Source organism: Amblyomma mixtum, chromosome 4 (genome assembly GCF_055824585.1).
Source record: "Amblyomma mixtum isolate Tamu chromosome 4, ASM5582458v1, whole genome shotgun sequence".
Taxonomy (NCBI): domain Eukaryota; kingdom Metazoa; phylum Arthropoda; class Arachnida; order Ixodida; family Ixodidae; genus Amblyomma; species Amblyomma mixtum.
The window spans coordinates 148,222,501-148,249,305 of NC_143015.1; the positions used below are offsets into that span (position 1 = coordinate 148,222,501).

At 45.6% G+C, this 26,805-nt stretch overlaps 1 protein-coding gene across 1 annotated transcript; it reads right to left on the reverse strand.

Moving 5' to 3' along the window:
- Positions 1-6,426: 6,426 nt before the first annotated feature.
- On the reverse strand, positions 6,427-25,355 carry LOC149348698 (uncharacterized). Its single transcript, XM_089585881.1, has 7 exons — positions 25,243-25,355; positions 21,144-21,399; positions 18,027-18,193; positions 16,351-16,442; positions 11,073-11,231; positions 8,634-8,703; positions 6,427-6,586 (listed from the first exon to the last, which is right to left on the reverse strand). Exons 1-7 carry the CDS (start codon positions 25,313-25,315, stop codon positions 6,480-6,482), a joined length of 924 nt encoding a protein of 307 aa, XP_089442007.1. The 5' UTR covers positions 25,316-25,355; the 3' UTR covers positions 6,427-6,479.
- Positions 25,356-26,805: the final 1,450 nt, after the last annotated feature.

Here is a 26,805-nt window from a genome sequence, read left to right on the forward strand (position 1 = left end):
CTACTGCTGTGACGTCGTACCAGCTGTAGATTGTTTTCTTTCTCTCAGTCGCAACATCAAAAACAAAATATAAAAAATTCAGGGGGCACTTTGGCTCTCTAAGTGCTGCAAGGCGAAAGCGTTTCCTGGCCACTGTTTGTACTCTTTTATTTTTTTATGATTTGTTTTTTATTTATTTTTACTCATTTTCTTAATTTTATTGTTTTTAATTTTATTTCCACATCTTATTTTTATTTTGTTTTTATTTCTGTTTATTTTCTTATTTTTATTTTATATTTTCCTTTTCTTGACTTTACTCCTTTTATTTTATTTATGAAGCCCATGCATTCACTATAATGCGCCTTTATTCATGCTGGAACCTTGAGCCTGTTAAGCAGTGACGCCGAAAGGCGGACAAATCTGCCGACGAGTCTGTCGACACGGCTGCCGACGCGTCTGTCGACACTCCTGCCGACGCGGCTGTCGACACGGCTGCCGACGCGTCTACTAACGACAGTATGAGGCATTAAAGGCTTTCGCCTTAAAAATTACCGAAGAAGATTTCAGTCGTCGCGCGGCGGCAGCCGCTAGCCACGCGTGACCTATAGACGCGGCGCAAACGAAGAGAAAAATTCAGGGGGCACTTTGGCTCTCTAAAGTGCTGCAAGGCGAAAGCGTTTCCTGGCCACTGTTTGTTTTTATTTACTTTTTATTTTCATATTTTGTTTTTATTTATTTTTTGCTCCTTTTTAATTTTATTGTTTTTATTTTTATTTTCACGTATTTTTATTTTGTTTTCATTTTGATTATTTTCTTATTCTTTGGTTTTATTTTCCTTTCCTTGACTTTACTTCTTTTATTTTATTTATGAAGCCTATGCATTTACTAGATGCGCCTTTATTCATGCTGGAACCTTGAGCCTTTTAAGCAGTGACGCCGAAAGGCGGACGAATCTGCCGATGCGTCTGTCGACACGGCTGCCGACGCGACTGTCGACACTCCTGCCGACGCGTCTGTCGACACGGCTGCCGGCGCGTCTGTCGACACTCCTGCCGACGCGTCTGTCGACACGGCTGCCGACGCGTCTGCTAACGACATTATGAGGCATAAAGGCTTTCGTCTTAAAGGGGATGCTAAACACTGCCTGGGGAATACCGGCTATGCTTCAGGTGGGTTCTTTATGTCACACAGATGCTGACTTAAAAATAGTTACAGGAATCGATGCACAGGAACGGGAGTAATTCAGTGAAGAAATTTCAAAATACAAGCAAACAAAACGCTGCCCTCAACTCGATTTTGGCGTGCTTCCCAGTCCTATTTCGCTCTCCCAATGACGGCACCTGGCGCAACCAATCAAAACAGCCAGCCAGAGCACGTCGCGGAAGTTTGTACTCCATGGTTGCCTGCTCTCTGTAACTCGTTCTTGCTGAGACTGGCAGCGTTGTTTCCATGCCAGAGCGCCCCTGGTGGTGTATTTTTATTTTACTTGCTTTGCAGGGCTTTTATCTAAGACAAACAAGTTGTTTTTCTTGATCTAATATAAAACGCAGACAGGTGACAAAATGTGGCTCTATTTATTCACACAACCAGGAGACTTCTTACACACCCTCCTCACATGCCCCACTTTCCCTTATCCCCCATCACCAACCGCGGCGGAGTCTTACGGGGAGTCTCTTCTGACCAGCTCGTCCGCTCAAGACCAGCGCCGGATCATCTTCAGCGCTCACCGAAGGATTGCGCTCCAGGGGCTATCCTTCGCGTTGTGGTGGTGGTGGTGAAAACTTTTAATTGCTGAAATAGAGTTTGGGAGCCACAGAGTGGCCCCGCTACATGGTCGGCGTCCCTAGTCCGGGACACCGCATGACAATGCCCCGTCTCTCGCCCGTTTCACCAGAGCCCTTTGGGACAGTTGAGGAGCAGTTGAGGAGGGCAGTCTCCCATGCCTCTCTGGAAGGGGTAGGGGAAGGGGGGAGGTGGGGATTTTGAGTACATGCTCACACCATGTGGAAGATATCACAGGTCTCCCCACAAAGCGGGCATCGCCCATCCGTGTTAGGATCGTAATGTTTTAAGATTGCAGGACAGAGTAGAGTACCTGTTTGCAGGCGCCTTAAAGTTCGCTCCTCCGTCTTACTCAGCCCCTGTGTGTTCGTCCTTTTTACGTGGTTTTTAGCGCTCACCAATTCCTTCAAGTATAGCTTTCTTTGTATCCGTATGGCTGCGCTCGGGTGAACGCCAATGAGTAATTACTTCCTTATTACAATTCTACTCCACCTTAGGGGATTCCCCTAAACATTTGGTCAACACTGTTTCCAATTCGAGTTATTGATCAATTCGCTCTCTCCCTACCAGAAGCTTGCCGTCGCGGTTAGCTCATTTGGTAGAGCGGCTGCTCCGCTGAAGCGGTGGTCTCGGGTTCGAACCCCGGGCCAGGATGAATTTTTCTTTAACTCGAAGTTTCTGAGAAATCTGTATAGCTTTTCTTTGTAGCCGTTTGGCTGCTGTCTCTAATTACTCTAATTACTTCCTTATTACAATTACAATTGCTCCCTTACAAATCTACTGCACCGTGAGGAATTCCCCTAAACATTTGGTCAACAAAGGAATTTGCGGCACCCAGAAGGACCCTGGTCCCCTGCGCGGCCCCACTACACTCATTTTTTCATTCCTTGTACTACGATGGCTCCCCGTTCACAGCTGATCGCATCGCCCCTGCCCATCATGTTTCATCCCGGTCTGATCATTCCCACAAAGTGCAACCCATCTTCGCACGAACACTGAAATATCAAACATCACCCTTACTATTATCTATGGCAGAGTGGAACTCGTTACCGGCTGACATAGTTTCTGAAACTGAGTTGTCACATTTCCAAACAAAACTTTCATCGCACCTTGGCCTACAAAATTCACCGTGATATTTTCAGTATTGTCGAAGCATTAAGTCTTATACGCTCAACCTATGTATCTTTCAGTGACTGCAGTGATGTGTACTTGCAATTTGTATACAGTTATTCTTTGTATTTGTTAACTACTGTGTGCCAATAATCTGTATTGTGTTGTTTTCATGCCCTCCCCCCCTATGTAATGCCCACTTGGGCCTTTAGGGTATTTAAATAAATAAATAAATAAATAAAACGTTCATATTCCCGCGGGACATGACGTCGGCAGCCTGGTCCATGGCGGCCTTTTGTCGGACCGGGTCCTCAGAGCGTAGCAGCGTCTCCCAATACCCGAGGTGATGGGGTGCTTCAAGCCCCGTGGGGGAGGATCCGCCAGGTATTGGAACATGATGTGGGCGAAGGTGGCAGTTGGGTTGTTTGCAGAGGGTGCAGGAAACGATGAGGATTTGGTCGCAGCGGAATATAATGTAAGGGAATCGGATGGTTCGGGTCTGGAGGCGGCACCGTAGGGTTTGGTGGTAGTTGTCAAGGGAGGGATGGGGTGAGGGGTAGAGCTGTCTATCGGCTCGGCAGGCCTGAGTGAGCTCATTGAGCGCATGCGACACGGGGACCACACGTGCCCGGTGTATGAGACCTTGGGCTAAGCTGTTGACGGCCCCTGTGTTTCCCGAGTGCGCAGAGACCCAGAGCAGCTCCACGGGACGGGCGAGTTGGCCCTGTGCGTGGTAAACACGCAGAAAGCAGAGACGTGAACTCGCCCGTTTGGGAGTTTTTCTAGCGCGATCTCGAACTCACCCGTGAAACACAGGAAGAACCTAAATAACCTGCTCACCGCGTTGAAGACGTCAGGGCCGTAATTTTTTGTAGTGCATACATCATGGACGCGCCAGGTAGGCTAGCAAATTCATGAATCCCAAAAGTATAAAACGCAAAATAGTTCGCAAAGGTTGAACGGAATAGCTCCTCGCAATCTACGCGTTACCACGAATGTGTAATCGGCTTGGAACCTTTTTGCATTTGGAATGACGCAAACATGGGTCACAACGTGGCATTCTCTTATTTCTTATCTAATGTAAATTTGGCTTTGTTTTACGACCTGAATGGTGCATATATGACATCGAAACTAGGTATGTGGTGATGTCAGGAGTCTAAAATTGAAATAAAATAGCTGTTCCTCATTTGCGTCATTCCAGCTCCCAGCCCTTGCTAGCCTAAATGCTGAAGGCAATAAATTTATTTAAAACAGTTTTATTGCAATTTTAAAGCTAATAGCTTTCTTTAGATGCCGCACTCGAAGGAACCAAAGGGCTCCTCCGTCTGAAGAGCTAAGAAAAACGCAAAACGAGTGGGGAGCCCCAGCGAAGAGCATGTCTGGAACTTTTGTTCCCCTCCCAAAGAACATCACCATCATCACCCCGACTACGCCCACTGCAGGGCAAAGGTCTCTCCCATCTCTCCAATTAACCCTGTCCTTCGCCAGTTGCGGCCACTGTATTTCCGCAAACTTCTTAATCTCATCCGCCCGCCTAACTTTCTTGCGCCCCCTGCTACGCTTGCCTTCTCTTGGAATCCACTCCGTTACCCTTAACGATATCTTGATGATCGATTACCTTGTTTTCGCATTGCATGCCCAGCGTAAGCCCATTTCTTCTTTACTAGGATGTTGTTAACCCGGGTTTGTTCTCTGACCCACTCTGACATATACCTCTCTCTTAACGTTACACCTATAATTTCCTTTCCATAGCTCGCAACACTGTCCTCAATGAAAGCTGAAACCTTTTCGTTAGTCTCGTCCAACAATTGGCTTAAATTGAACAAGCAGCCGTTAGCTACATTTTAACGCGATAGCGGTAAGGCCCTGTTCAGCTGAAAAACCCATCGTCGGCGTCGTTATGGCTGAAAAAAATCTGATTGGTTGAAAGGATAGTGACGTAGCAAAGCAATATTGCTGGAAAGAGAAAAGCAGGTCAAGCGGGAGCGGACTACTCTCCTTTGGGTCGGTATCCGGGCACGACACTACTATACCACTGAGGAACGTTGGTTCGCAGGGGTGAACGGAGGCCTTATATGAGCCTCTCTCACTACATGATAGGCGAATTACAATACAGGAACTGTTGGGTAATTAGGGCCAATTAATGTGGTCAGTGTCTGCGAAAGAATGCGCCAGGGGACCACCAAGAGACAGTGGGACCCTTTAACTCTACCGTGGCATACTCTAAAGGTTTATTCTTCTTTCGCGGAAGAGAACAAATTCTGTAAAACGACTAGCCTGCTGCCATATGTCGTCTAAGCTTTTGAGGCTAAAGGAACAACGAGATAAAATAGATAAAGAGACAAATTTAATGAAATGAAGGCCAAGAGGTCGACGAGAACGATTGATATCTGGCCTGCTACGACACTCGGGAAGGGGAGGAGGTGAAGACATTTACGACACCGCGATTTCCTCTTATATAGCGCCGAGGGGGCAGTGCAGAGATCTTTGATAGTAGCTTTGTAACCGAACTACGATTGCGCACCAAGTTTTTATTGGTGCTTTTACAGCAATGAAGTTTCAAAATGCTTAATCCAAATGAAACTCAAACGAAAGACCTCAAGAACATTGAATGCTCAGTGAGATGGGTGCGTTTTTTTTTCTCAGCCCCCTTTGTGTGGCTCTTTCTCGTGACGAAACCAGCCCTTCAAACTCACTAATTTTCAAATGACGCCAACGACACTGCATATTCTGCGAAAGCCCCATATACAGTGCGGCGCTGTTGCTCGGTGTTGTAACTATTCTTATCCCGACAGACTGCTTCTTTGAGACTGCAACTGCCAGCTTGTAAAAAATCGCATGGTCTTCAGCCCGCGAATAGTGAGCATCTGTACATTGTGCATCTTGGTTATCATTGAAAGCCGCGTCTTTAGAGATGTAGTCGGCTGCGGAAACTGCACACATAAGCCTCGGTTACACGAATGCGACAGAGGTGTACTCCATTCAACTTTTTTCAGGGAAAGAGCACGTTTCGAGAAGGAAAGGCGTGACACGTCCTCTACTCTCTTCCTCGACGTTTTTTTGTAGCGAGAGCTACACTACGCTACCCAGGGGAGCATTTTGCCGTGAGCCTGGGAGCACGACAGTGCGCATGCGCGAAAGCAGAGTTGAGCCGCAAGTGCGCGGCGCATGACGTCAGAGCTCAGCCGCCGCCGCGTGTGGGGTCGTGTGCATAAACTGCATATGTGCGGCTGTGTGTGTGAAAGCCGAACCACTCTGGTGATACGACTCGGTGTATCACGGGGGAAGCTTGTTTCCCTCAGAATGTTGACTGGAGTCGACTTTTGTCGCGTTCATGTAAACGCGGGTATAAATTCGCTCACCGAGCTTATCTATAGACGGTTTATAGCGCATTTAGATGCAAAACTGTGGTTGGCGGCAAATTCGCACCGATCGATAACGAAATTAATCTGGCCTATGGACCTCCTGCAGCTTTATGTTGAAATTTGGGGGAGGGTGAAGGGGAAGTGACAGACAGTTCGAACCAGAGTGCCAAAAAAACCTTTTTATTTTTATGATTATTGTTGTGATTTACTCTTCCTGTTTGCACTTATCATGCGCCAACATATTCAGGCAGACGGCTGGCAGAGCTGCAGCTTTGTTCTACACCCTAGCCGCCCGTAGTGTTCTTGACGAACAACATCTTGTCGCCGCAAGTCCTGCACCGATCGGCGGCCTGCAAAGAGTATTTTATCCCTGTACAAACTCTACCGGAAACAAAACAACACTCAGCAACAGTTACTTCACCGCTAAAGCACTCTTGTCGACAAAAACTTACGTAAAATATAAGATTACAGCATGGACAAGAGTGAACAAAGTAACGGACACTGTGAAGAACAAGTTTCAAACTTTACTTTAAAGGCTTTTAAATCATCGCGAAACCTGCCATTCAAATGATCTGTTGTTCTGCCCACCGAATACCGCAGCAAAAGAGCTCATTCGGAAGTCCATAATTCCGCCTACACTAAACATGCATCTACAGTACTTTGTGCCTTCAAAGTCACTCCCGACAGTGGGTTATACTTAGCGTTAGACTAATCCTCCTATACAGTAAAATGCACAAACAATCATGTGAAGCGATGCAACGATTCCGCGTTAGCACTTGTACATTTCGCCTTTGCATTGATTGCCTTTACATTGAGACTTTTACTACGACTTCGCCGCCGTGTTTTTGCCCCAAAGATGCGTTGGCTTCTAGTAGATTAGTGGGTGGAGGCTTCTGGACAGTGGAGGCGGCTGGAAGTGGGTGTAGCGGTGGTCACTTTCTCGAGCTCAGCTGCGAACGGTCCACGAAAGAAAGAGTAGTTTTGCTATGTCCACTAACGCCATCATCATGAGGCCGTCGATAGCCACTTAAAGACCGGTAGATCGGTGGTTCGCGTCCTTCCATTGCAAGTGGACCTTGGAGTCCTGTCTCCGCTTCATCGGGCCCTGTGGTCGTGGCTGAAGTACGTCCTTGCGACTTACTTCAGCCACATCATTCAGGCGTAGTCGGTTCGGCGTCTTCATGCGGCGTGGTCAGGGAGGATCTTCGTCATTTCGCTCCTGAGCAAACTCACCTCCAATGGCTGCTGTCTTTAGTTTCCCCTACGGCGGCCGGAGACCGTTCTTGATCGGTCCCTGCGTGGTTGCTGCGTGGTGATGGTAATCGCGCAGATGAAGGCTACGAGGACCTTGACGGGTGGCTCTGTGCCTAGTCAGCGTGAGGCAAATATTCCTCTACTTTTTGTGATTGCTGGCAGGGTTGTGGCCGGGGTGCGTCGTAGGCCAAAATCTGGAGGCACATTCTTCTGTATGGGCAGTTACGGATAATGTTGTCGGGCTCACCGCAATGAAATCAGATTGGGCGTTGGGGTACTCAAGAGGTCTACTTTCCTGGGCGGGGCTTGCTAAAAATTGGGTGGGTGGACGGGCGGCGGACTGAGGTTGTTCGGGCGGCACATAGGCCTCAGGGTGTGGGATGGCGAGATGCCTTTTGCTGCGTACCCCGGCGGCGTAACTTATGGCCTAGGGCTTTGTGGCTGTGCGTGTCAACTGAGAGAAGCCCAAAGCTTGGTGGACATCTTACTGAACCGCGGCTGTTAGCGAGGCGACGTGAGGTGACGATGGTAGAAGTCTTTGAAGCCCATCCCGGACAATCTCTCGAATTACTTCCCGTAGATTTCGATCGGCCGATGGTGTAATAAATAAACCATACGCGGAGGCGTACTCATTTCCTATCCTCTCATGGCTACGAAAGATAAACGTTGTAAACCTTTCAAGGATTACGGATCACGGATTGCATATCTGAGGTTCCACACTGACACGTTGCGCAATGCTAGGTAAGTGTTAGTATCTAGCCCATGCAAGGTTTTGCCATGCAATAACATTAGGCCAAAGTATACACGAGGAAGCTATATTCATTTACGTATGCGAGCTACTTTTTTCAGCTTCACATTGTGCAGTTTTGGCTAAAAGTTTTGATGCGTCTTCGCTGGTTGTTCGCCACACACTACCACTTAAAGTAACTGCGAACGATGTGAGGTGTTTTAGAGACAAGCAGAACATGAAAACAGCATAACAGAAAACTGGGCGAGTTGGTGAAGGTTCAACATTATGTACAGCGCGAAAAACTAAGACAGGGGAAGAAACACGCAAACAAACAAGCGCTAACAAAACAGCATATATGGAGCAGAAATCATTTTTAGCAAACGTTATTAATAGAACAATTTTTCAGTGCTTACCCATCAGTGCCAGTGCCCTGTCTGTTTCTGACTTGAATATGTCCAGCATCTTCCTTACGCCCTTCTCTCCCTAGAAACCAGCGTATAACCACACAGTTACTAAGGAATCTTCCTCCATCGTGTTTAGAACGACCTCTTATACATTCTAAGTCACTTAAGAGCAACAAACAAGGGGGGGGGGGGGGGGCGCCACCGGCATTATCGTGCTGTTGTCGAAAGCACTTGCGCGAAGAAAGAACCAAATTTAACAGCTGACTCCTTCGTCCACCGTTGAAGAATGTTTGCGTACTGCTGAGCACACTGAGTTCATGCAAATGATGCAAAAATGCCGTCTGTAGCGGCAACCATGGTGCCGGCTAGAATGACGTCATCTGAGAATTCTGGTGCGAGGCTAGCACGCCTTGTATTGTTTTCGCACAGTAACGCTGGATACCTAGGGCCGTCGCCTGAATAGCTGTTGCCAATATAGTGTGTATAGGAGTGCGGCCGCTGTTAAAAGTAAGAAAAGAGCCTTCCATCTTAGTGGGCTTGTATACCGTTCAGTTCCATCTATTACCGCAGCGATGGCATTAATAGCGAATTCCACTGTTCGATCCGGAGCAGCTTTCTTGCTCCGCACCGGCTACCGCGTGTTCCACTCGTCGATCTGGATAAGGTTCGGTAACTCAAGTGTTCATTTCAGAGTGACTCGCTACGCGGCAGAGCGCTCCGTCTTCTTCCACCGAGCAGAGGTGGATATAGCCGGAACTTCGAGGGTGAAAGTGTTGTCGCTTTAAGAATGCCTGCTTTCAGCGTGGTTTGAGACATCGCCGGTTAACCCTGGGTGTTTGCTTACTTTTCTTGCAAAGTCCCCTTATAAAAATGGTCTATAGACAGACTATAGGCTTCTTTTAGACTCTACTGCCTTCCTATAGATTTATTTTGTCTATCCATAGTCTATATACTGTCTATAGATAGAAGTCTATTAACTGTAAATCTCTAGATTGTCTATAGACTGTCTATAGACTCTATCTGTCTATAGACTGTCTATAGATTGTCTACAGACTCTATGACTGTAAATCTCTAGATTGTCTATAGACTGTCTAAAGCATTTGTATTGCCTATAGACTGTTCTCTAGGATTTGTCATAGAGAGTCTATAGACTTTGTATGCAGAAGTCTACAGACAGGTTATAGACTGCCTTGATGAGGGTCGTGATCTTGATGAGCGAAGCTTCGTGTTCCAATTGATTCTAATAGTGGCTGGAGGAGCTCAGAGAACAGCGCATGTGACGACGGCGAAACGTGGGTACCCTTAGACGTGTTTATTAAAAGAATGCTTCCATGCGTCGCCTCAGAAACGGTGAAAACAATCGGCTACATCGACGCCGCAGAGTGCAACTATTCAGACGAAGGGGTATGCATCTGTTCCCGGTGTTCAGCCTTGGTTGTTGCTGACGGCTAGGCATGGCAAAATGCTGCGTACCACACGGGATAAGCACATTGTACGACTTAACTGTCTCATTATCGCTGGTAAAGCGGAAATATGCGGACAGAAATCAGGCCAAACTTCGGGAACCGATTGCGCAAGAGAGCTTTCGTCGAGCTACCCGCAGAGCCGGCGCGTGTTTTGCTGAACGATCAGGTTTGGGTTTCCCTGTGTCAGATTCGATCACACTGGTGCGGATTCAGCACCTTGCTCCACATCCAACACATTGGCGTAAATCTAATTGCACACTGAAACGAGCACCCTGGCAGTAATTTCGACCGCATCTAGAACACACCTGCGGCCGGTGATGTTGCCTTACAAGAGTAGGACAAGAAGTGTCATTTTTTGGAGGAGCCCTGTTCAGAAGGCCCTTTCCAAAGTGTGCCTGTGCTTCTGGCTTGTTGGCTGATGCAGTAACCTTTTCGTTAATAGCTCCAGTAACATTACCCCTCTTTGCCATGAAAGTAAATATTGAAGCCGATGTGAACGCAAGAGATTAAAGAGAAGCTTCCGTGGAGCCCATACTTTCTGGAATTTTTAATAAGGGAGAAATTACTCATTGACGTCCACCCGAGCGCAGCCACTCCACTTTGGGGGATTCCCCTAAAGATTTGGTCATTTCTGAAATTTTGTTTCAAAATATCTTTTTTTGCCTAAGCACATGGGTGAGTAGAATTTTCGCAAACTTGCTAATGCTAGACTGAACTACATCACAAATAATTGCAAAGTTGTCAAAAAGATACAGACTACTGCTACCGCACCTCCCGCCGCGCGTGCCATATTCAAGGAAAAAGGTAAAAAACACCTGTGCTACAATAGACAAGAAACATGGTTCTTCGTCTTGCACACTGAGTATGAACCAGAGGAAGAACAAAAGGAAAAGAGTGGGTAAAATTAATTCGTATTTAGAAGATAACAACAGAAAAAAGCGGTCTTGCTTTAACGTGTTACTTAGTTCTATGTAGTACTTACGTTGTAGGCGAGTCCCCATAGCGCAGGTCTCCCAACGAATACCGCTCTCGCACCCAGAGCAAGTGCCTTGATGACGTCAGTTCCGGTTCGTACTCCGCTGTCCAGGTAGACCTCAATGCGTCCCCTCACGGCATCTACGATTTCCGGCAATGCCTCGATCTGCGGACCGTAAATATTTATCATCATCATCATCAACACCACCACCACTATCATGATCATGTGGGCAAAGTATACCGCAGAACTAGAACCTCTCCCAATGACCTCATCCTGCACAGCTCCTCCGCCAGCGGCGGCTTCAAAGTGGGAGAAAATTTATTGAGCACCCCACTACATACGTGTTTTGTAGCGAAAGCTACATTGATCACGAACTTGCGATTTCGCTGTGGCGGTGCTCGAGGAGGCACAGAGACCGACCTTGAGCCGTTGCCCAGCAACCGCCGCAGCTGGCGGACACCGCGCGCTCGCCGCGCCATCTGGCATGACGTCACACCGCGTGCCTCGCCGCCGCCGCCGTTTGGTATGACGTCACACCGCTTGCCTCGTCGTCGAGCTCACTTTCACTACGTATATCCCGGCATAGCCGAGCTAAACCACCGCCAATTTTTTATCGCACCACACTATGTTATACTTCTGTTTGTACAGAAACTGACTCTGCTATCAATTCAGTGCAAGACCGACTCTGACGCTACCGTTGTCAAACTAACTCGCCCTAAAATGTACCTAAGTCTTCTGAATTCTTCACTTTTTTCAATTATCAATTGTTTCTATGATGTTACACGTGCTATTTCCGTCGCCAATGCTCGGTAAATTTAGGCTAGCTAAAGCCCCGGCCTTTTAGACAGTCTCCCATTGTAGTTATTTGCCAAGTAGATCGACACGCGCGTGAGTGGCGAAAACATCTATGAGCAGTTTGCATTGGTCACTCAATTCGCGGCAGCCTTAAATGATATGAAATATGCGTGATCTCCGCGAAGTTTCGGTAAGAGTGATAACGCACCCGCAAAACGCACCCGAGAGAAATCGAGGACTACACTCGCAAGTTATCTGCACTTCCGTCGTACAGCTTTCAGACTGCGCTGAGATGAAGTGGACCCACCATTCGAATAGCGTCACTTACACCACAAAATTGTGAACCACCCATATCACGGTAGAATGTTATATGAACAATTTTGCAAGGCTTTATTAATATCACTCTAAATATAAACAGTCTTACAATGACACAAATATCGCATAGCATGGAATGTATTTGTCTGCAGTCTTTCTGCACTTACCGCTAGCTTTAGCCAGTCACGCACAACTGTGCAGAAAGGTTTGCGGGATGCGGGTCCGCAGTAAAAAATATATATTTTTGTGTGGCTAGGCAAAGCAGGCAAATAAGTAGTACAGTCTGTTTTGTTGGTTGGTGAATCATCATTGAAAATGACAGCAGAACAGACGAACGAGAATGAACAGTACGAACGCAAACTTCTTAACCTGGCGCATCGTCGGTGTTTTCTTCCATGTCCCGTCTGTTTGGCGCTCAGTAAAGTTCTGGTTTCTGAAATATTCCTCATAATTCCTGGGGAAACTGCGAAATATTGTAAGGTACTGTTATGAGTATATTGCGAGAAATGGTATATCCTTCAGATCCGTAGCGATTTACTGTTTGAAATGTATATTAGGTCAGTGCTTGAATATTCTTGTGCTGCAAGCTATGTTTCTGGGAATTATAGTAAACACATTAGTGCGTCTAGCGTAAAGCATGAATTAGAATGGCAACGTCTTGAAGTGAGAAGGAGAAAGCTAAGGCTTAAATTTTTTCATAATATATATTATAACAGAACTGCTACTCCTAGAGAGAAGTGAATTTTCCATTTTTCATCATTCGCAAATCTGAAAAACAAAATATTGAAAGGTAGCGAAAACAGAACCTGCTGCGGCTACCAACCACCCGCAAGATGAAGAAAAAAAGAACAGGTTTTCGAAGCCTTTGGTCAGCATCGTACTTATGCACCTGTCCAGTCTTACACTGAACGTGCAACTAAAACAGCAGGCCGTGCCAAACACTCTGCAACACGCTTGCGCAAAAGAAATTAACACTGCTTTGTTATCAACGCACAGTGAGAGGCAAACAAAGACAATGTGAAGCTTGAGAAAACGCCGAGAGATACCGTTTGCGAAAGAGTCTCTGCGTCGCTGAGCGTTGCGGACAGTTTACGCAATGTCTAGAAAAATTTCTCGACAAAAGCGGCCTTTGTGTGCGCTGTAGTTATGGATGGTCTGCAGGTGAACTTGTTTTGCGGTTTAGGCTGGGACACGTGCATTGCCATTTCGTCGACAATGCTCGCTAGCGCAGAGAAAGCGCTTTCTAAAACCTCTATAGTTTTAATTTTTTTCACGTTCCCACTTCTTTTTCCTTGATTTTCTTCGCCATACTCCACTAACTTCATGGATGGTAATTTTCAAGTGTCTCAATTTTCTTTATTTCCGTGGAGACTTTTAACTCGGCAAAAGGGAAGGCACAATGTCTTTTTGAATCTCCCGGCGCCTGTTATATATTCTTTTTTTTCTTTTGTAATATGAACGCCGAAGAACAGCAGCGTGTTTTGCTCTCGCTGCCTTGTACAATTTTTCCCCGTCTTGCGTCTTGCATTGTTGTCGATGGATTGTTTTCCATACGACATTGCTGCATTGACAGCGCACTGGGGAGTTCCCTACGTCAACACATTATCACTCTGTTAGCATTTTGTCATTTCGGGTCTCTGATATGTCTCAGTTTACACTTATAAAGGTAGGAATGTGCGTCTAATTAGCCATTTATAAGTCGACGATGATCCTTTATGTGTTTGTGTTGTAGAACTTCGTACTACTTTCAGCCATTGACAAGCTATCTCTCTCAAAGCAAAGTATTACGTCAGACTGAAATTAATCAGAGCAGTTCTCCAAGAGTCTGTATCAGTTTCACAAGAAAGAGCCCATACCGAGAGCACTGAAGAAACCTATAAAATGCCCCGCCGCGGTGGCTTAGTGGTTAAGGCGCTCGGCTGCTGACCCGAAAGACGCGGGTTCGATCCCGGCCGCGGCGGCCGAAATTCGATGGAGGCGAAATTCTAGAGGCCCGTGTACTGTGCGATATCAGTGCACGTTAAAGAACCCCAGGTGGTCGAAATTACCGGAGCCCTTCACTGCGGCGTCCTTCATAGCCTGAATCGCTTTGGGACGTTAGACCCCCATAAACCAAACCAAATCTAATAAATATAGAATTAAGGCACGACGAAAATTTCATATTGTGAAAATCACAGCAGGGTAGATATCGCGCTTAGTAAAACGGCAGCAATTCCCGTCAGTGTGCTTCAGAACAGAAAATCTCATCTGTTCTTGGTTAGTCGCAACTATGTCAAAATAAGAAATAACAACGAGTTCTTTTGAAAGCATTGGAATGTCGCTTACGGTAAGACAGGTGGGACAAAGTTCGGAAGGGTGACTCTCATTTGTGTTGACATGCGGTGAAGCCGTCTAGACAGACAAGTGAATAAATAGGCCACTTCTACCTGTTCTTCAGAATTAAGAACCGAGTGCTTCCATTTCCGCTGTTCTTTGGAATGAGATTTCTGAATTTTACTGGAGGTATCCTGCCGTTAACTTCAGTGTGTGAAGAAATATTACCATTTCTGGCTTCCTGCATAATGGGCTTTCGTAATGTTTCCTATTTTAGTTCCGTTATGCGTGAAGTAAAAGTTACACGAAGAAAATTTTATAGGTCTTTTAAAAAAAAATGAGTTGGTTTTATCTATTTTGCACGTTAAGCTAGCGTCGATGCTGTGCAAATGTTTTGCGTCACTTCCGAAGAAAGAAAACACGAATACATACGAGACAATGTACTATTGTATATTTTTGTTTCGTAGTAGACAAAGAAAAGACACCATCTTGTGCTGTGAGGGGTTACGATTAAACATTACTGCCTGAAATTACGGCAAACATAAAAAACCTTAACCTCGCATTGTTATTTCATGAAATCAGTACGTACAAACTTGATTGGACCCATAGCTAACTCGGCTAGTAAAAGGTCCAAATACAAAGTATACACAAAAGGAATGGCAGGCATTCAAACAACAAATACTACAATTACGGTTTTTCAAATATGTAAAGCGCCGAAATAATCTTAAAAAACGAAAAAAAATAGTACGAGTGCAAGAAACAAGATGAAAATTAAGTTTACAAATGCACAAAACCAAACAAGCGTATTTAGTCCCTCAGTTCTGGATCTAAAGAGTGTAAGAGGAAAGGAATCATTAGTTTTAATGCCACACCGTTTGAAGCAAGTAGGCAGTAGATATGGCATTGACGTTATTTTTTCTGCACCAAACAAGCTCGGTAAATTCTGCACCATTGTAGATAGAAGGGCCAGGGAAGAGGAAAAGAAACGAAGAAAAACAAGAAAAGGTCGCCAGATTAAGCATGACCTGGGGTTTGTCCCTTGTGCTGAAGGGGTTGTGTATCAAGTGCCGTTCACGTGCGGGAAGACCTACATAGGTGAAACAGGAAGGTGCTTGAACACCCGCCTAAGAGACCACAATACTTCTTTGAAAGGGGCTCCGTCGTGAAATGTTGCCTTGCATTGCAGGAACTGTCCCCGGAATAACCAACCTGATTCTTCTGAACAATCATTTGCTTCCGTTTTTAATAAAACTAGGATCCTGTGCAAATACAAGGATAAACTAACAAGGGAAATCACTGAAGCGTTTCGTATCCACAAAAACATTGACTCGTGCGTGAGCACGCCCTCTGTAACAGTTCATGACTGTGAACTAAAGAATCTTGATCGAGGTGATTGATGTATCACTATGGCTTTTGGTGTTGCCATGCGCTCTTGGTTATGGATGGAGTATATATTGCGTGTTGTTTCTAGGAAACTTTCAGTTGATAGTCAGCGCCGGTCCTGTTGTCTTCTTCTTTCTTTGTCCCTCGTCTCAGCGCTGTTTTTTTCCCAGCAGTTTTAATTAATGCGTGTATTACTTGAGCTATCTTTAGTTTCTATGCAACTGATACCGCTAATATTCGCAATGGTTGAAAAACTCTTCGCGGTCTGAATGAAACTTCTGTTCATTTTTAATTCAGGCATTATGAGAAAAATTCTATGGCTTTTGCAAATTCTTCATTTTTTTTCTCAACTCTTTCTAGTTCCATTGGAAACTGAAGAATCTCGTGGGAGAATATGAGCGAAATCCAAGTGCTGTTATGGGATACTGCAGCTGTGACCGCAAGGCGTGAATGAAGTGCGAAGGAGACCAGTAATTACCGTGGACGGTGATCCATCGAGCTGCCGGCCTCCGTGGTTGGAGACAAGAATGGCGTTCGCTCCACGATCAACTGCGATCTCGGCGTCCTCCGCTGCGCATGCGCAAAGAGTGGAGGCATTCTCAGGATTTCTTTCATGCAGCGCTTCCTCGTTCCGCAACATTTAGTCCACACCAGCGTTGTTGTTTCACAGGAAAGTATAAACTTTGTTTTATATCAGCTGGCGGACAAAGGCTAAAAATATCGCTGCCTAAGTTGAATATATTGAGAAGAACATCTAGAGAGTAATTACTCAAGTGGCTTTCGAGGAAAAAGCAAGATGAGCCCTTGACTTTTGTCAGGAAGGCCACAGTGATCTCAACGATTTCTTTTTGTTTTAAGAATTTTTATGCATGAATGATTTCGCATTCCTCTTCGAAAGTGAGACGTTTGTTTAAATTTCTGTTTCGGCACTTTTCTTTGGCAGGCACTACCACTTTAAAATTATGTTGACTTGATTTTCATATCTATTTTGATTTTTGGAACGAAACAGAAACTTAAAGAAACGTCTCACTTTCAAAGAAGAATGCAAAATCATTCATTCATTAAAATTCTTAAAACAAAAAAAAATATTCGAGATCACTGCGACGTCCCGCATTGGAGCAATACGAAAGCAAAACGTCCACATACAATATCGCCGTTTGTGGCTGTTCTGAGGTCCATGTACTATATCGACGTCCATGGATATTTTGACGTCTAAGTGTATTTTATCTACGCGAATTAGTTAACTAATTACGTCTCATAAGCGAAATCTTTCCCACGGCAACTTTTTGTCACACACTATCTGACACAATCACACTTTCACACATTTGTCTTCAGAGAACGACGTAATCGTGCGAACAAAATTTGCGGTCGATTTTTTGCTGACGCGTTTTTCGCATTAATTGACTGTTGTGCCGTTACGCAATTTAGCGCCTGCACAAACTAGGGTTCTTTATCTTTGTATTTTTACGCAAATGCGGACAGTTTTGTCCTGAAACGTGACAGCCTTCAGCAAACGCTGCATACCGAGTAACATGAAATTTTGTATTTTTCATTGCTCTTAAGTGTCCTTTGCTCTCAGCTTTATATTTCCAGATTTTTTAAGTTGACAGGTAGTCGAATCGGACACTATATTGACGTGAATTATCATGCTCTTATAGGAGAAAAGTCATACACGTATTTCATTTTTGCGTAAGTAATGTGAATTACTTGGAAGCAAGGGGAAGTTTCTTTTTCCAAAACACTTCCAACAACGCTATACTGCTTGTATTGTCGGGCATTGGCGGCCTATATTATTTTGTTTTCATTCGATGGTTGCCTTGACGCCATTTTTCATTCTCATCTTGAAGATATTCGCAATCATGTACCCAGAGGTCTTCAATCTCTTAGCATATATTAGCGATAAAATCAAAAATGGTATTAGTATTTTTCAAGCGTTCTTCTCGCTTAAAGCACACGTCTCCACTGAAAACATCCTGAAACTATATCACGTTTGTTTGTTGCGTGGAAGAACTCACGGATAAGCTCACAGTTCGGACGAATTTTATTGTATGGAAATTGCATTCATTTATTATTTCGCACCTGTTTATGTTCAGTAATATGTATTGTTTTGCGTTTCCACTGCAGGCCTTGAAAAATGAGTACTTTACTACTCACCCGTGATGATTCCTTTCAGAACAATAGGAAGACGTGTGATTCCCTTGAGCCAAGTTACGTCGTCCCATGTCAGCGACTGATCGAAGAATTCGTTAGTGTACTTGGTAAGGCCGGAGCCTTTGGTGGGGTCGAAATGGTCGTAACGGGTGTTCTGGAAATTTGCGATCCTAAATATAAAGAGGATACGATTGTTAGAAGAACAATATCTTTTCCAAAGGGAAAGTTGTTGTATACCTTTGAGCCCGCTATTGCTCAATCAGAATTTCGCCAATTAAAAGGCCGGTAGTCTAACCACTTGTGCCTACGTACAGCCTTTGTCAAAAGTTTAGAGCCCAGGGGGTTTACCTCTTAGCCTTGCAGTGGGACTCCTGAAGCATTCTGGGAGTCCTACCCATTGGAGAGGACAGGACCAGAAATCTTCTTACCCAGAGGAAATTTGGAGCGCTGGAGATGCATTACTAACCATACAGTGTGGCTCAGAAGCAAACCCCCTGGGCTCCAAACTTTTGACAAAGGACGGCAGAAAGTTAGGTGGGCGGATGAGATTAAGAAGTTTGCGGGGATACAGTGGCGGCAACTGACAAAGGACAGGGTTAATTGGAGAGACAGTGGGAGAGGCCATTGCCCTGCATGTTTGAGTATCGCTCTGACAACCTAAACAGCTCGGCATTGCTGCCGGAACATACGTGCTTCCTGTTAGCGGACGTGAGAAAGAAAGAAAGAAAGAAAGAGAGAAAGAAAGGAAGAAGGAAAGAAAGAAATAAAGAAAGGAAGAAGGAAAGGAAGAAAGAAAGAGAGAAAGAAAGAAAGAAGGAAAGAAAGAAAGGAAGAAAGAAGGAAAGAAAGAAAGAAAGAAAGAAAGAAAGGAAGGAAGGAAAAAAGAAAGAAAGAAATGAAGAAAGAAAGAAAGAAAGAAAGGAAGAAAGAAAGAAAGAAAGAAAGAAAGAAGGAAAGAAAGAAAGAAAGAAAGAAAGAAAGAAAGAAAGAAAGAAAGAAAGAAAGAAAGAAAGAAAGAAAGAAAGGAAAGAAAGAAAGAAAGAAAGAAAGAAAGAAAGAAAGAAAGAAAGAAAGAAAGAAAGAAAGAAAGAAAGAAAGAAAGAAAGAAAGAGGGGAGAGGCGAAATGCAGCATGTAAGCCAGACGTGTCCGGTTGAAGGCCCCCCTCTGGAAGGAGAACAAAATGAAGAAAATATGGTAAGGAGAAATAGGATCATACTCATGAAACTCGTATTCACATCTATAGGCTCGAGGCACTTGACGTCTTCGAATTTTGGTACTGTAGCATTAATCTCATGATTTCGGGCCATGCCAAACGTTCTTTACCTCGCTGCCTTGGGACCCATCTGTTTATGCTCTATACCAGCTGGAATGAAAACCTTGTCCGTGTTGTTCCGTTCTTATTTTCGCTGAGGTTACCACTAATCTAATTTTGCATTGGTCCTCGTTTCTTGTGCAACTCTCCAGTTTGATCGCAGCTTAGCAACGATTACGGCTACCTCGAGCAACACTGGAGCACGTTTGACTCATGGATGACGGTGTGTATCGGCTCGACTTTAGGCTATTTACATGCTTTATAGACTGGCGGTTGCGACACACATCAAACACATTAAATGTCCTGATATAATCAGCCTCCATTTTTGTTATGGTGCTCCGAAGTATTATAATCAAATAGATGCACCACGCCACACTTCCTGGAATACGTATTTTGCAGGATTTAATAGGGCACAGTTTGCAGTAACCAGCCAGGCGACAGCCAGATGATATGTTCTACTGCAGACCGTCACTCTATCAGCTGGTCATTTCGGAATCTGCTTGATAGTCAGTTATACGACTTGTTACTGGCTACCGCGGTTTTGTAGAAGACACCAACTTTAGTCCAAATAAGCACCGTCTCATGGTTAGCAGTGAAATTCAGCTTGTTACCTGTGCCCCCTTTGCAAGAGGGCACAAACGGAGCAACTTCTTCGGTGCTGTTATCACAATCCCTACGCCACACTTCCTCGACATCTTCTTCAGACAGTGTGATATAGTGCGCATATATGGCTCAGCCACACGAGATTTTGTCCGTGCAGCTCTTCATGGTTTTGTCGAAACCCTGTTCTAACTTCTTTAAGTAGCTGTTCAGCCATTGACGGTGCGGTTTGCGTAGGAAGACAGGCTTTCCAACGGTGACGCGAGCGTAAAGTCACGCTCTCGGATGTTATTGCAAGCTTCTTATTGAGAGAAGCGTTTACGGTAATTCCTCATTTCACGATTTTGGAATTCGCAGATGGATAATTCAAGATTTCTGTCTTTTCTTTTTGGATGTTATAGCCAGTAAACACCGGCCTTTTCAAACCCGATGCACATATATATCAAGGAAGTTCAGCCTGTCATAGTTTGGCATTTACATGGTGAAAGTAAGACCCCGTTACGAGAATTCAGAATATCGAGCACATTCGCGGTCATACTTCCCTCTTCTCAGTGTAAGTTATATTCTTTACATCAAAGTAGCCATCTGTATACCACGTCGTGTGCATGAATACGCTTCTAATCTTTTCACCTGTGATGATGATGATGACGTTCTCAGGCTTAATAGCACATACCCACCGCAGGGGATTGGCCAGGGTGCATAGCGGACACAAACGCACTCATATGCAAGGAGTGGAGTAGCTGGATAATTTCGGGACTTAAATTTAGAATTTGTGCGAAATAAAAAAATACGGAAAAGCAAAAGCAGTGACTTCACATTCTAGTAAAGGAATCTACCGGATGAAATTGTATAATCGTAAATATAATCGCACACTGGTTTCACAGCGTATCCCTTGGCGCTTGCCCCGAAGGATAGGAGAATCATAGTAGATAGAGGAAGCCCGTGTCCAGCGAGGGGGATCTCCAAGTAAATTTTACGGAGAGCAGCTAACCGCCGGCAGAAGAAAGATCTATGTATATATACCTTGTTTTCTTTCCTGCATCTTCTCTTAAGCGCCAGGTATTATGAAAGCAATAAATCCGAGTAGGCGTGGGAGTGATCATCCGCATAACAAAGGAATTGAGTGAGCTGTGAATTTTTCGCCGCGCAGAAAGAAAAAAAGTTGGGTTGTTTTCCGGCTTTATTATATTACGCAGATTTACTCACGTGATCCCATCAGGTATGGTGAACTCGTTGCGGACATCCACTATTCTCTGTCCCCAAGCGGGCGTGTCCACAGTCAGCACCAGGGCCGAGTAATTGGCGCGTTCTGCCCGCTGTATCAATCGGATCGTGACCGATCGATTCTTGAACACGTACAGCTGCAGCCACAGCAGATCTTTCGGCGCTGCCCTTCTGACGTCCTCCAGGGCTGTCGAACTGAGCGTGCTTAGGATCATGACCGTGCGGAAAGCTTCGGAAGCTGCGTGGCATACAAGCACAAATTAGACGGTGCAAGATGCTTTTCAGGCTAAAATCGTATTGTACATTTTCATAACCCACTATAGTTTTTGTTCCTATCGGGAGGTTGGTTGGTTGGTTTATGAGGTTTAACGTCCCAAAGCAACTCAGGCTATGAGAGACGCCGTAGTGAAGGGCTCCGGAAATTTCGACCACCTGGGGTTCTTTAACGTGCACTGACATCGCACAGTACACGGGCCTCTAGAATTTCGCCTTCATCGAAATTCGACCACCGCAGCCTGGATCGAACCCGCGTCTTTCGGGTCAGCAGCTGAGCGCCATAACCACTGAGCCAATGCGGCTCGCCCCATCTGGAGGGAAGTTTTGCGGAACGCATCAGGAGAGGTAACGCTAAGTAGTGCGAGCGTAACTAAGACGTCGCTTGCCCGCCGCGGCGGCTTAGTGGTTACGGCGTTCGGCTGCTAGCCCGAAAGACGCGAGTTCGACCCCGGCCGCGGCGGCCGAATTTCGATGGAGGCGGAATTCTAGAGGCCCGTGTACTTTGCGACATCAGTGCACGTTAAAGATACCCAGGTGGTCGAAATTTCCGGAGCCCTTCACTACGGCATCTCTCATAGCCTGAGTCGCTTTGGGGCGTTAAACCCCATAAACCGTGAACCCAAGCTAAGTCAGGCTGTTGACATTGCCGGCAGCGGCGAAGAGCTACAGTGAATTAAGCGAATAGCAGCGCGAACTAAAGCGTAAACTAAAGAACATTGGTTTTATTTTATGGCGTTTAACGTTCCAAAACGACTCAGGCTATCAGGGACGCCGTAGTGGAGGACTCCGGATAATTCCGACCACCTGGGGTTCTTTAACGTGCACTGACATCGCACAGTACACGGGCCTCTAGCATTTCACCTCCATCAAAATGCAATAGCCATGGCCGGGATCGAACCCGCATCTTTCCGATCAGCAGCCGAGCACCATAACCACTGAGCGACCATGGCCGCTAAACTAAAGAAGAATGCTCAATGACGTGGGTTGACTACGCACTGAATTTATTTTTCGAACTATCCGCACTTTTATAGCCGCTTTGAACGACAACTCACACAATCAAATGCATATCGAGTTTTTTTGACGGCATCAGATGTCACCAGAATTCCAGACTTTAACAAAACTAGGGACCTTCTTTACCGCACTCTTAAAAAATATACGATAGAATTTGGAGGTTGGCGCACCCTGAAATATTGGAGGTAGGCCAACCAGGGAAAAAGTGGTACGCTGCATTACTGTATGGGTTAAGGTGGATTGGCATAGATTAGTGGGTGGATTAAGGTAGATTACTTTGGATTACTGGGATTATTATTGTGGTGGATTAGTAATTTGGTTAGTGTAATTTGATATGATAATAAAATAGAAGGTACTCGAACATCTAGTCCCCACTGTTTTAAATTTGGCCTTACTGATCACGTCAGGACCCCTTCGACCAATCACGCAATGTCCTCTCACGAAAACCGGGTGGTTTTTGCAAGGCGACAACCTGAATTTTGTCGCATTGAAAATGAGAGCCGGCAAGACGATACTGAAAAACGAAAACACAGAAGCAGTGTAGCATCAAAGCGCAACCTGTAAAAAAACCAGCCTTCCCGCGTATCTGAACAGCGTCAGTAGTGAGGTCCAAGCAAAAGCAGTCAAGCAAAATGAAAACAAGATGTCACTGACTCTACTTCAGGTAATGAAGTGTCAGTGAGGTTGAAGATTAGTTTATAGGAGTTTAAGGTCCCAAAGCGACTCAGGCTATGAGGGACGACGTAGTGAAGGGCTCCGGAAATTTCGACCACCTAGGGATCTTTAACGCGAACTGACATCGCACAGTACATGGGCCTCTAGAATTTCACCCCCATCGAAATTCAGCTGCCGCGGCCGAGATCGAACCCGCGTCTTTCGGCTCAGTAGCCGAGCGCCAGAACCACTGAGCCACCGCGGTGGCTAGTGAGGTAGAAGAAAAACAAAGTCAAGCAAGGAAAACAAGTTATCACGGACTCCTTCAGATAGTGAAGTGTCCCTGAAGTGGAAGCAAAAGGAGAGTCAAGCGAACAAGCAAAAATAAAACAAGATATCTCTGAGTCTTCTAAATATACGCCGCCGTGGTGGCTCAGTGGCTATGGTGCTCGGCTGCTGACCCGAAAGACACGGGTTCGATCCCGGCCGCGGCGGTTGAATTTCGATGGAGGCGAAATTCTAGAGGCCCGTGTACTGTGCGATGTCAGTGCGCGTTAAAGAACCTCAGGTGGTCGTAATTTCTGGAGCCCTTCACTACGGCGTGTCTCATAGCCTGAGTCACTTTAAGACATTAAACCCCATAAACCAAACCATCTTCTAAATATACAAAAGAAGTTTCAGTGAGGTCAAAGCGAAAGCAGAGTCGAGCGGAAGGAAAACAAGAACTTACGCTCCTTCAGATACTGAAGGAGAGCTGGAAGCAAAAGCAAGGAAGCAAAAGTAAAACGAGATACTACTGACCCTGCTTGAGATACTGCAGTGTGACTGATGTCGAAGAAAAAGCAGAGTGACGCAAAAGTATAACAAGTCCTCACTGGGCCCCGCCGCGGTGGCTTAGTTGTTACAGCGTTCGGCTGCTAGCCCGAAAGACGCGGGTTCGATCCCGGCCACCGTGGCCGAATTTCGATGGAGGCGAAATTCTAGAGGCCCGTGTACTGTGCGATGTCAGTGCGCGTTAAAGAACCTCAGGTGGTCGTAATTTCTGGAGCCCTTCACTACGGCGTCCCTCATAGCCTGGGTCGATTTGGGACGTTAAACCCCAATAAACCAAGTCCTCACTGGCTCTCCTCCAGATACTGAAGAAGTGTCAACGAGGTAGAATAAAATATAGAGTCAAGCAAAAGTAAAACAAGACAGCAGTGACTCCTCTCAAGATACTGGAAAAAAAAATGTCAGTGAGGTCCAAGCAAAAGCAGTGAAGCAAAAGTTAAGCGAAACCTCAGTTACTTTTGATAGTGCTGGTTTCAGTACAGAATTGGTGCTGCACTGCTTCAGTGTATTTTTCTGTGTGATCTTGTCGGCTATGATCTTTGTTTATTCTTGGTAGCCTGATGAGTTCTGGGCATTGTCATGAAGGAAAGTGATATGCACTGCTTTAATTTTTATGCTGTCTAGCCGGGTCGTTAGAAATGCGTGAGAAATTTCGACTTCCAAGGCTGTTTTGACGACGACCCACTATATCGATGTCCGTGGCTATTTCGACGGCTAATTGACTTTTTTGCCTCTGATTAATTAACCGATTACTCCGCATCAACAAAATTCTTCGCGCAGCGACATTTTGCCATCCTCTGTCTCATACAATCATTATTTCACACCTCTTTATTGAACTACGCAAGTCCACTTTCATCTGGCACGAAACCGCGAACATAGGCAAGTATTGCTTTCGCATTAATAATGAGGCTAGTTTATTTCTTGCCGCCTGGATGTTCTGCGCAGTGCAGGACAGCGCCGGTGGATGTGCTCCAGGTGGCCTCATGAGTGAACTGTTCTGGGTGTTGCTTCTAGACTCACTTTGAGAACCCCCGCCGCGGTGGCTCAGTGGTTACAGCGTTCGGCTGCTGACCCGAAAGACGCGGGTTCGAACCCCACCACGGCGGCCGAATTTCGATGGAGGCTAAATTCTAGAGGCCCGTATACTGTGCGATGTCAGTGCACGTTAAGTAACCCCAGGTGGTCGAAATTTCCGGAGCCCTCCACTAAGGCCTCCCTCATAGCCTGAGTCACTTTGAGACGTTAAACACCAATAAACCATCAATGTGAGAACTCAGTGTACAGGTGGGCGAAGCAAAAGCCGTCTTACCTCTGGCTGTGCCTTTCTCTCCGTCTGGGTGCGCCATCTTCTGCATCGCCGAAGGTGCAACGCCGACCGGCATGGCTACGCGATGTCCCAGTAGCGTTGTTCCTAGCCCTCTTTTATGCGTGGTGTTTAGGACGCGGTATCGAAGCCGCCACCTGCCCGCGCCCAGAAGAAAAACTATTTTCAAGTAATCTTACTGGGTGGCAAGGTAGGGGAACAAGCTGCTTACAATACTCCATGGCATCAGAGCCATGATTCATGCGTTCCCTGGTACATAGTTTGCCCTTGGGCCATTTATTAGAGCAGCTGAAAGACATTAAAGAGAAACGGTCGGAAGATCTCCCCTTCCGATTACCACGTATAGCAGCGAATGCCATTTTCGGAGTCCATTACATAAAATTGCGAGGGATCACTCTGAGTGGTTTTGTACCAGATAGTCATGATCATCATCATCATTGGCCCGACTACGCCCACTGCTCGGCAAATCCCTCTCCCATATATCTCCAATTGACCCTGTCGTTTGCCAACCTGCGGCCACCGTATCCCCGCAAACTTATTAATCTCATCCGCCCATCGAAATTTCTGCCGCCCCCTGCTACACTTGCCTTCTCTTGGAATCCATTCAGTTACCCTTAAGGACCAGCGGTTATCTTCCCTTCGCATTACATGCCCTGCCCAAGCCCATTTCTTCCTCTTGATTTCGACTAGGATGTCATTAACACGCGTTTGTTCCCTCACAACCTCACTGCTCACATTTGGCCTCGCTTCTTTTCTTTTTGCATGTATTGCCTGCCTTGCTCCAACAGCCTTTTACACAAGCAGTAGGTTTCTGTTACAATAGACTTAAAACATGGCGTCTAATGTACAGGTTACAACAATTCGCTGCTGCCTTTCACTGATGTATGGGTCTATTGCCGAGGTCCCCCGACCGCATTGTTTTCTTGGCAGCATGGCGCAGCGAGAAATGCCCTATGCTTGAGCGACTATTCAAACCACCTCTTTTTCCTATAGACCCCTGGGGCATGACGTAGCTTTCACGCGTGCATGCACCCGGCCTTAGTGTAGGTCGCGGTGTTCCTCACTATGTTATCTTGTTGTCGGTAGACAACTGCGGCTCGTCAATTCCATACAATATTGGCACGTGGGCAAAGCATGCATTGCATAAAGAAGGTGGTCCGTTAAGCTAACGTCAGAATCAGCTGGTCATATGATGTTACGAAATTTGTGGCAACAACGTGGTCGCAGCTTGCGAAGAACTGGATTAAATGGTGATTAACATGACAGGCATCTATCCTGCAGTAGACGTAACTGTACTGATTATGGTGATGGTGATAATGATTGTGAACTCTTTAAGTTACGAAAAGAAAGACTAAACACCTTTCCGTGGCTAAAGATTGAAAGGCAAGAATTTTGGGTATGCGTGAAATATCTTACTGCTACCCTCACAATAAAATATTCGAAACATTCTCATCAAGAACATATGTTAGGCGTAAAGCGTAAACTGAGCCATGGTAAACTGCTTTCAATAAATAAATCTCTGCTTGTGATTACGCAAAATTCACTGTG